This window comes from Dipodomys ordii, unplaced genomic scaffold (assembly GCF_000151885.1).
Source record: "Dipodomys ordii isolate 6190 unplaced genomic scaffold, Dord_2.0 Scaffold32, whole genome shotgun sequence".
NCBI lineage: Eukaryota > Metazoa > Chordata > Mammalia > Rodentia > Heteromyidae > Dipodomys > Dipodomys ordii.
In genome coordinates, this window is record NW_012267248.1 from 7,102,292 (window position 1) to 7,112,493 (window position 10,202).

At 43.1% G+C, this 10,202-nt stretch overlaps 2 protein-coding genes across 2 annotated transcripts in view; one reads left to right on the plus strand and one right to left on the minus strand.

Moving 5' to 3' along the window:
- The window catches only part of Cage1 (cancer antigen 1), a 58,804-nt gene extending 57,429 nt beyond the window's left edge, over positions 1 to 1,375 (minus strand). The window contains exon 1 of the mRNA XM_013016624.1: positions 1,284 to 1,375. Coding sequence (XP_012872078.1) covers positions 1,284 to 1,289 — 6 coding nt within the window. The 5' untranslated portion in view covers positions 1,290 to 1,375. The remainder of the gene's footprint in view (positions 1 to 1,283) is intronic.
- A 367-nt stretch (positions 1,376 to 1,742) lies between these two features.
- The window catches only part of Riok1 (RIO kinase 1), a 33,081-nt gene continuing 24,621 nt past the window's right edge, over positions 1,743 to 10,202 (plus strand). Inside the window, exons 1-3 of the mRNA XM_013016716.1 lie at positions 1,743 to 2,012; positions 4,101 to 4,311; positions 9,071 to 9,161. Coding sequence (XP_012872170.1) covers positions 1,942 to 2,012; positions 4,101 to 4,311; positions 9,071 to 9,161 — 373 coding nt within the window. The 5' untranslated portion in view covers positions 1,743 to 1,941. The remainder of the gene's footprint in view (positions 2,013 to 4,100; positions 4,312 to 9,070; positions 9,162 to 10,202) is intronic.

Sequence of the window (10,202 nt, forward strand, 5' to 3'; positions counted from 1 at the left end):
AAGGTGGCTCAGTGGTAGAGTGCTTGCCTTGCATGCCTGAGGCCCTGGGTTCAATTCCTCAGCACCACATAAGCAAAAAGAAAAAAGCTGGAAGTGACACTGTGGCTCCAGTGGTAGAGTGCTAGCCTTGAGGTGAAGAGCTGAGGGACAGCGCCCAGGCCCAGAGTTCAGGCCCCACAACTGGACCCAAAAAAATTAAAAAAAAAAAAAGTAAGTCAAAGAGTCTAGGCAGGAATAGTGAAAGGTCCAACCTTATACTCATTATTTCCCTGTCATACAAACAAATGTTCCCTGGGTTGTGGTGACTGGGGAATCTGGAAAAGTCTTGCTTTGCTTTCCAAATGCAAAAACCAACAAACAGACAAAACAGCAAAAGCTTAATTTCTTGGTTTATAGTTGTAAATCCACAATTCCCAATTACAATTTTACAACTTTTTCATCCATCTTCTGGCACTGATTTGTTTATTTATTTATTTGGTGCCAGTACTGGACACTCTCTCCCTTGGCTTTTTTCAAAAGTTCTAGACTAGCACTCTGCCACTTACACCGTAACTCCACTCCCAGCTTCTTGCTGGTTAACTGGATATGAGTCTCACAGACTTTTCAGCCTAATACTACCTTTGAACCATTATCCTAAGATCTCAGCCTTCTGAGTAGGTAGGCATAAAGCCATGAGAACTCACACTATTATTACTTTTTAAATTCAGCCTTTCTCTCTCCATCTTTCACTGTTTAAAAATTTCTGTACTGAACCAAAGGCCTTAAGATTAATGCCATGTCCCCAGTCTTCCACCTTCCATTTGAGTCCTTAGCAGACTTTACTTATTCAGCTGAGCGCCAGGGGTACTCATCTATAACCCTAGCTACTCAGTAGATAGAGGTGAGGAGATCACAATTTGAAGTTATCCGGGCAGGGAAGAACTTATGATTAAAGATAAGAGTCTCCTGCTGCCCCAAAGCCGAAATTGGAAGTGGAGACGTGGCTCAAACGAAAAGAGAGTTCGTCTTGAGGGAGGGCAGAAGGGAGGGAGGGGAAGCTCAGGGAGGAGCCCCAGGGCTGGCACCAATATAACAACTTATTCAGTGTTAGGATACCTATCCTGTTGGTATTCTCAAGCCGCTATCTTAAGGGTGAGGAGAGGTCCTAGGAACTTTCTAGGTGTCCTTCCATCTTGTGCCTAACAGATTGCAGTCTCACCAACTTCTAACTTTCGAAAACCTCATATCTCGTCTTCCCGTCAAAACGACGCACCCAATTCGCTAACATGTAAAACTGTGCTCACTTCCATGATCCATTGAGAGTTTCTTTGACCCAAACGAAGGATTTCCCACTTCCAGCGCGGGAGGACAGACGCGGCGGGAGGGAGGACGCCCCCTTCCCCCGCAGGCTTCGGCGACCGCCGTTGGATCTGAGGATCGCGTCCTCCCTCTGTGGCGTCACCGGGCGCTGGCCAATCGCGGGGCCCGTCAATCACGCTCCCGGAAGCATGACGTTAGGAGCGTGCGACTCCCCACGCGAGAGCCTGTGGGGATTCTGGTGCGTTCTTCGGGTGGGAGGAAACTCTAAGCCGAGCATGCGCAAGGGACGAAAAACTACACGCAAAACGAGCGGCCCACGCGTCACTTGTGCGGACCGTCCAAAACGTCCGCCAGAGACTGAGGACTGTCCCTCTCGCACGCCGTCCCGAGCGAGTTCTCGGTGGCCCGCACGGCGCGAGCGGGACTTCCGGTGCTGCTTCCGGCTGGGAACTTCCGGTCGGCGGGGCGCGCAGGCGGCGCGAGTTGTCGGTGCAGGTTTCTCTCCGCACGTGGACCGCGCTGTGAGCGTGGGGCGGCTCGGAGCGGCTTACCCACGTCGCTGTAGGTCACGCCGTCTCAGTGCCATTCCTGTCCCAGGGCAGAGGCCGGCCTCCGGCCGCAGTGCAAGAAGCGCCGTCGGCCATGGACTACCGGCGGCTGCTGATGAGCCAGGTGGTGCCCGGGCAGTTCGACGACGCGGAGTCCTCTGACAGGTAGGCCTTAGGGGACCACACCGACAATCCTCCCCCCCTGCCCCCAACACTTTCCCCTCTGGGAAGCTGACCCTTGTTTGTGCTTTGAGGGTGTCGAGTCTTCGTGTCTGCATCCTGGCCGCCGCCGCCCTAGGTTAGGATTCTTGAAAGTCACTTGTCAAGGGAGTGTGCGGGCTCCCTGGTGATCAGCGAAGCCGAGAGGCAGACGTGCAGATCGCAGCTGGGAAACAGAGGTTCTCAAATTGTCGTTTTTGTGGTATGATTCTACTTGATTTAAAACATCCAGAATAGGATTCACAGTTGCCAGGGGCTGGAGTGAGAGTGCTAATGGGCGTGCGGAACCCAGGTGTTTACAATCAGTGTTGTAGGAACACTCGGTTAGGTTTTTGTTTTTAGCTGGAGGTAGCGCTGAACAAGAGAAACTTAAGTCCCTGCCTCGTGGACCTTCGCCTTGTCTTTAGGAAGAAGTGCAACCAGGAAAACACTTAAACAGATCGTTACACTTAAGTACTTAAAGTAGATTTACATACTTAGTAATGGTCAGGGGAGAACTAGTGAATGCCCAGATTTAAATGGCAAGAAATGAGCTGGAGCAGAGGGGAACAGTATGTTGGGCATAGAAGACACATAGAGATAGGATCCTCCTTGTCTGTTAAAGGAAAACCAAGAGGCCAGTACAGTGGAGATAGAGAAAGTGATGGACAGATGCTGTATAGACCCACAAGTGAGGCTAAGGGGTTAAGAGGATTTTAGCAAGGGAATTGTGTCATTTGCTTTATGGAAGATCATCTTCAGTAGCAAGAGTGGAATAAAGCAAAATAGTAAGAAAAAAATTAGGGCTTGGGGGCATGTCTCAAATGGTAGATTCCCTGGCTGTGAGCAAGCAAGCCCAGACCTTGAATTCAAACCTCAGTAACAGCCAACAAAAGCTAGAGTTACAGAGATGAGTTGGAGGTAGACGTGTTAGGATTTGGTGTTAGATTGAATGGGTGTAGGGATCTGAGAAAAGAGCAGTGGAGGATAACTCCTACTTAAAAGAAACATAGGGGGGCTGGGAAGGTGGCTCAGTGGTAGAGTGCTTGCCTTGCATGGTTGAGGCCCTGGGTTTGATTCCTCAGCACCACATAAGCAAAAAGAAAAAAGCTCAAGTGGTAGAGCGCTATCCTTGAGCTGAAGAGCTGAGGGACAGTGCCCAGGCCCAGAATTCAGGCCCCACGACTGGATCCCCCCCCCAAAAAAAAAAACAAAACAGGGAAAAGGGTTTTGATTTCTGCTCTCATTCTCTATATGACAGATCAAAACTGGGAATTCTTTATCAAATTTGGCTTGTAGACATGTTTTGTTTGATATGAACTGTTATATAAAGTTAAATACATCAGTTATGTGAAAAAGAATACACCAATCATGTGGAAGATTTTACACAAACATTTGGATTTCTGGCTTATCTTGAAAAACTAATCCAAAGTCTCAGTTATTGCATGGCATTAAAAGACCTCATTATCTGTGTGCCCTTTATGGGAGCCTCTTCTCAAAGTCCCTTCCCTCTCAGCCTATTTCACTCTTCTGTAATGTCTCACCTCTTTTCATCATTTCTTTTCTTTACAAATAAATGATTGAAATTCTTTCTGTCATAGTAATCTTGATATTACTGAGTTCAAGATAAGATTGCTTTAGAATTATTCCCAAGGGCTGGGAATGTGGCTTAGTGGTAGAGTGCTTGCTTAGCATGCATGAAGCACTTGGGTACAATTCCTCAGTACCATATAAACAAAAAGCTGGAAGTGGAGCTGTAGCTCAGGTGGTAGAGTGCTAGCTGAGCAAAAGAAGCTCAAGGACAGTGCCCAGGCCCTGAGTTCAAGCTCCAGGACTGGCAAAAAAAAAAAAAAATTATTCCCAAATTTAGTTGGAATTTTAAGACAGAAGTAGATTTAACAGATTATGTACTTCTTTCTTAGGAAGACCGGACATGGAGAATTAGCAATAAAGGTGCATGTATTTGTATTCTCTATGTATTGCTTGCATGTGTTGTATGTGTTTATGTGTTGCTTAGAGGATATGTAAACATGCCAAAACATTGTTACTTTTTAGTGAGAACATTGAGTTGAAGACAATCAAAGTGGAAGATGGCAGTCTGTTTGGAAACCTCCAAAATCATGTGATGGAGAAGGGTGGAGGTGAGATAGAAGATGAGAAGGAGGAAGAAGAGGACTACTATGATGATGACAGTGACTGGGATTGGGATGATGGAGTTGGAAAACTCACCAAAGGTTATTCCTGGAATGGAGGGAGTAACCCACAGGTATCAAATGATTCTGTACATCTGTATGTTTCTACTCATATCTGTGTGTGTGTGTGTGTGCGCGTGTGTGCGTGTGTGCGTGTGTGTGTGTGTGTGTGTGTGTGTGTGTGTGTTTGGTACTGGGGTTTGAACACAGGGCCTTGCTAGGCAGGCACTCTACCACTTGAACTATGCCCCAGCCTCTTGAATAAGGTCTCATGTTTATGTGTGGGCCTGTTTGCACTATGATTGTTTGATTTACCTTTTCTGTATAGCTGAGATGACAGGCAAACACCACCATATCCAGCTTTTGTTATTCAAGATGAGGGTTTCATTAACTTTTGTTCTTGAACTGACATTTTCTCTGATCTCCATCTCCTGAGTACTCAGGATAACAGGTGCAAGCCAGTCTACCAGGCTACACAGGCATTGTCTCAACCAGCTCCCTCCCTTTGTCCTTTTCTCTCTCCCTCTTCTCTCCTCTTCTTCTTCGCACCTTGTCCTTTTTCTTGCAGTGTCAGGTTTTTGTTTTGTTCCAGTATTGGAGTTTGAACTCAGGATCTGGGTGCTATCCTTTAGCTTTTTTACTCAAGGCTGGTACTCTTCCACTTGAGCCACATCATCACTTCCAGATTTTTAGTGCTTATTTGGAAATAAAAACCTCACATATTTCTGCTCAGTATAAAGTGTTGTGTTTTGTGTGTGTGTGTAAATCCTGAGGTTTAACCTCAGGGCCTAGATGTTGTCCCTAAACTTTTTTGATCAAGGCTAGCAAGTGGCTACCTAGTGGAGCTATAACTCCATTTCCAGCTTTTTGGTGGTTAACTCGTTACGAATGTCACAGACTTTCCTGAGCTTTGCCTCAGATCTCAGCCTCCTGAGTAGCTAGGATTTCAGATATGAGCTCCTATACAGAGTTTTGAACTTGAACCTTGCAGTTGTTAGGCAGGCACTAGACTACAGAGTCATACCTTCATCCCTGTTTTTTTGCCTTGTTTTTTTTTTGTCGGCTGTGGGGCCTGAACTCTGGGCCTGGGCACTGTTCCTCAGCTCTTCAGCTCAAGGCAAGCTCTCTACCACTTGAGCTACAGCACCATTTCCAGCTTTTTCTGCTTATGTGGTGCTGAGGAATCGAACCCAGGACCTCATGCATGCCAGGCAAGCATTCTGCCACTGAGCCACCTTCCCAGCCATTGCTGGTTATTTGTGAGATGAGGTCTTGCTTCCTGTACATGCCTTTGCCTCAGGCCACCTATGTTAGGCATCCATTATTTATTGATGTCATGACAGGTGTGTGCCATTGGGTCATTGAGCTTCCTTCATTAAGAAGGAATCTTATGGGCTTCTCTGCTCAGGTTGACCTGGAACACAACCTTCCCTTTCTCAGGGTGTAGTTGTATGTTGCTTAGAGGATATGTAAACATGCCAGAACAGAAGTGTGAGCCACTGACACCCAGCTTATGTCTTTTTAAAAAATTATTTTTTAATTGCTATAGAGTTGGTTTACAGAGGGGTTACCATTTTGTAAGTCAAGTAATGTGTACATTTCATTTTTGGACAATCCCACTTGTATTTTAAAAAAATTACTGTTATTGTAAAGGCAATGTACAGAAGTGTTATATAAGGTAACAAGTACATTTCTTTTTGTTTAATGTCACCCCTTCTCTCACTCCCAGTTTTTCTCTCCTATTCCCACCTACAAGTTTTATAAGGGCCTGGGCGTGTCCTTGAGTCTCTTTGTACTCAAGGTTAGGGCTCTATCATGTGAGCCATAGTGCCACTTCTGGCTTTTTCTGAGTAGTATATTAGAGATGAGAGTTCATGGATTTTCCTACCTGGGCTGGCTTGAAACCATGATCTTCAGATCTCAGCCTCCTGAGTAGCTAGGATTACAAATGTGAGTCACTGGCACCTAGCTGCATTTTTTTTTTTTTTTGGTTGGTCATGGGGCTTGAACTCTGGGCCTGGGAACTGTCCCTGAGCTTTCAGCTCAGGGCTAGCACTCTACCATTTGAGCCATAGTGCCACCTCCTGTTTTCTGGTGGTTAATTGGAGATAGGAGTCTCATGGACTTTCTTGCCTGGGTTGGCTTTGAACTGCAATCCTCAGATCTCAGCTTCCAGAGTAGCTAGGATTATAGACGTGTGCCACAGGCACCCCACTTTAAAGGACTTTTTGTGGCTTTGTAATTGAGTTACTGAAGATTTTTTTTGGGGGGGTGGGATTCCACTGTCCTGTAACCCCAGCTTATATTGATCTTTTAAAAAATGTTTCTATTTTTTCCATATTTCTCAATTTTCTGAGCTAGGAGTCTTTCCATAATCACTAAATGTTAAAGAGTTATTTAATTAGGTACCAGTGGCTCATGCTTAAAATCTTAACTACTCAGGAGGCTGCGATCTTGAGATTTGAGGATTGAGGTTGAAAGCCAGCCCAAGCTGAGTTCAAGCCCCATGACCAACAAAAAGTTCATAGGAATAGAGTCACAGTGAATTGTGCCTATAATCCTAGCTACTCAGCAGGATTGCCATTGAAGGCCAACCTGGGCAAAAACTTTGAGAGCCCCCCATCTCAACCAATAAAAATCTGGGTATAGTGGAACATGACTACCTGGGCCAAAAGCAAGACCTACTGGGAGAGTAACGACAACATACAGATCTGGGGCAATGGTTCAAATAATGGGGCACCTACCTAGCAAACCTCAGTGCTGCCAAAAAATAAAAATATGCATGCATACAAATGTACACACATACACAGAGGAAAGGCTGTGAATAACAGTACAAATACAGAAAATATGTAACCTCAGTAATTGAAGTAATGAAGAGTATGTGGACATGACACTCTTGTTTATGAAACTGACAGATAATGAAATTATGTACTTGATGGTAAGTAAGTGGGTATAGTTATTTGGAAGATTAATTGATTGAAACTTTACAAGTTTTCAAATGGCTTTGACCAGCATTTCCTCTAGGAGTGTGCCAAGACTTAATTAAAAGAGTGATTGTCCAAGACTATGAAAGAGGGGCATTAGTAACTTCAGGACTGATTTACACAATAGAATATTATTCTAAAATCTGTGCTAATTAGGTGGAACTATTGTCATGGTCTGTTTGCAAAAAGCAATTACCAAACATGGAACCTACTTCTCAGATGGGAATTTGGCAGAGCTAAAGGATTATTGTTGTATGTAATGATTAATAAAAGATACATCCAACAGTAGTCCTTTCCACTGTTCAAACTTCTGCCATCAGATACAGAAAACATGCTTTAAAACTATGGAAACTTTATATTTATTTGCTGTAGTCTTGTTTTGATAACTGTTCCAGTGATTCATTGATGAGACTGAGCAATTGCAAGATGCACTGTGATCCCTATTAAGAAATCTAGGGGAAGCCGGGCACCAGTGGCTCACACCTGTAATCTTAGCTACTCAGGAGGCTAAGATCTGAGGATTGCTGTTCAAAGCCAGCCCGGGCAGGAAAAGTCCATGAGACTCATCTCCAATAAACCACCAGAAAACCGGAAGTGGTGCTGTGGCTCAAGTGGTAGCGCACTCTCCTTGAGCTAAAGAGCTGAGGGACAGCACCCAGGCCCAGAGTTCAAGCCCCACAACTGACCAAAAAAAAAAAAAATCTAGGGAAAAAGAGTGGAAGTATATGTGCTTAAATGTATGTTAACTGTTAGGTTTATGTGCTGAAGTTACAGCAATTAAATTTTTATCTTTGTTGGGCTGGGAGTACAGCTCAATGTTCAATTGCTTCCCTAACATGCATTAGGCCCAGGGCTCAGTCCTAGCACTGCATAGATACAGAGGACTAAAGAAAGAGGAAGAGAGTGAAGGAGGGAAAGAAAAATATTGAAAAAGCCAGGTGCTGGTGGCTCACACCTGTAATCCTAGCCATGTAATCGGCTGAGAACTGAGGATCAAAGCTATCCCTCAAGTCAGAAAAGTCCCTGAGACTCTGAGGGGAAAAAGTTGAAAGTGGAGGTGTAACTCAAGTGGTAGAATACCAGCCTTAAGCAAAAAAGCTCAGGGACAGCACACAGGCCCTGAGTTCAAGCCCCAGTACTGGCACACAAAAAATATTGAATTAACAATTTAAGAGGTACTGTGTTTATATGTAATATATTATTTAGGGGTTTTAGATACCGTCTCCTTTTGTTAATATTTACACCAAGCTAAATGGTAAGCATCATGCTTAATTTTCCTTCTCGAGATACTGGACTCAAAATTGTTAGAATGAGTTTAATGTTTGTCTAAGGTCTTCATTAAACAATATGGATTAGATAAACATTTTAAAGTATTGAATCTATAAACCTTAGAAAAACAATTTTATCATAATGAACTACATATTGAAGAGAAGGAAACAATATGTTGACTCTATTCTAATCAGACACTTTAACGTTCTATTTCATGTGTCTTTTTAAAATATGTCCTTGAGCCAATTCTGTTCTTTTCTCAGAGGACTTCTGTCCCATCTCCTGTCCCTATGCTTTTTTGCTTAAGGCCAGTGTTCTACCACTTGAGGCACAGTTCCACTACTGGCTTTTTTTTGTGTGTGTGGTTAATTGGAGGTAAAGAGTCTCATGGACTGTCTGAGCTGGATTTGAACTGCAATTCTCAGATCTCAGCCTCATGAATAGCTAGAATTGTAGGTGTAAGCCACTGGCCCTGCTTGTAAGTAGGGATTCTTCAATAGCTAACTGTAAACCAAGGAAAACGCATGATGATGAATCTTAGAACAACTAATGCCTTATTCTCTATATTCATTTCTTATAGGCTAATCGACAGGCTTCCAACTGCAATTCAGCCAGAATGTCTACTCCAACTGATAAGGTCTTAAGGAAATTTGAAAATAAAATTAATCTAGGTGAGTTCATAAAATACATTACCTCACTAGGCTATGAGGAAATTCTTCAAAAACTATGAACTATACATATTGCTTAAAGATGATTAAGACTTTTTGCATGTCAGTAGTCAATATATACTAGAAAAAAACCAAAAGTGTCATTTTTTTAAGCTAATTTCTCATCTGTTGAGGGACTATGAAGTTACAGATATTCATTCAAGTTCTTGTTCATTTTGTAGTAGATTTTTTGGTAGGGCCATCTCATAATAATATGTTGAAAATGCTATATTATTTTACTGAAGACTTTTATGTAGGTGTTAATCATTTAGTGAACTATTGAATTCAAGGAATCAGTTTGCTGGTTTGAACTATTTTAAAATGCAAGGCCATTATTTTCTGCTTACTAGGCTGACTATAAACCTAGCACAGTGTTTCTTATACAAGCAGTCAATAAATAATGAAAACAAGTATTTTAGAAAATTATTTTGAAATTCAGGCAGTTAGTTGCATTGTCTATATTGTACAAGAATATTAAGTACCTGAGGTTTAATATGCATTTTATGTGTATTATGAGATTTAATATGTATTTTTTAAAGAAGTTTTTTGAGTTTTTCTGTTTTGAGGGGTGGGTAGGATTGGGTTTGAAACTCAAGACTTTATGCTTGCTATACAGAGTAAAGTGTTATAAAGTGCTATACCATTTTAGGCATACCTCTTATGTCTGATACTCTTACTATGTGTACTCCTGCTTTGGTTGTATAGCTGGGATCACACGCATGTACCAACATGCTTTTTGTTGATTGTCAGCTGTTCTTTAACTGTGATCTTTTCTTGCTTAATATGTCATCTAGGGTTTGAACCAACCATATGGCTTTGCACTTGCTAACTATCACTTGAGCCACACTATTAGCCCTTCACCTGAGATCCTTCTCATCTCCACCTCCCAAGAGTTCTTTTCTTTTCTTTTTTTGTCGGTCATGGGCCTGAACTCTGGGCCTGGGCGCTGTCCCTCAGCTCTTCAGCTCAAGGCTAGCGCTCTACCACTTGAGCCACAGCGCCACT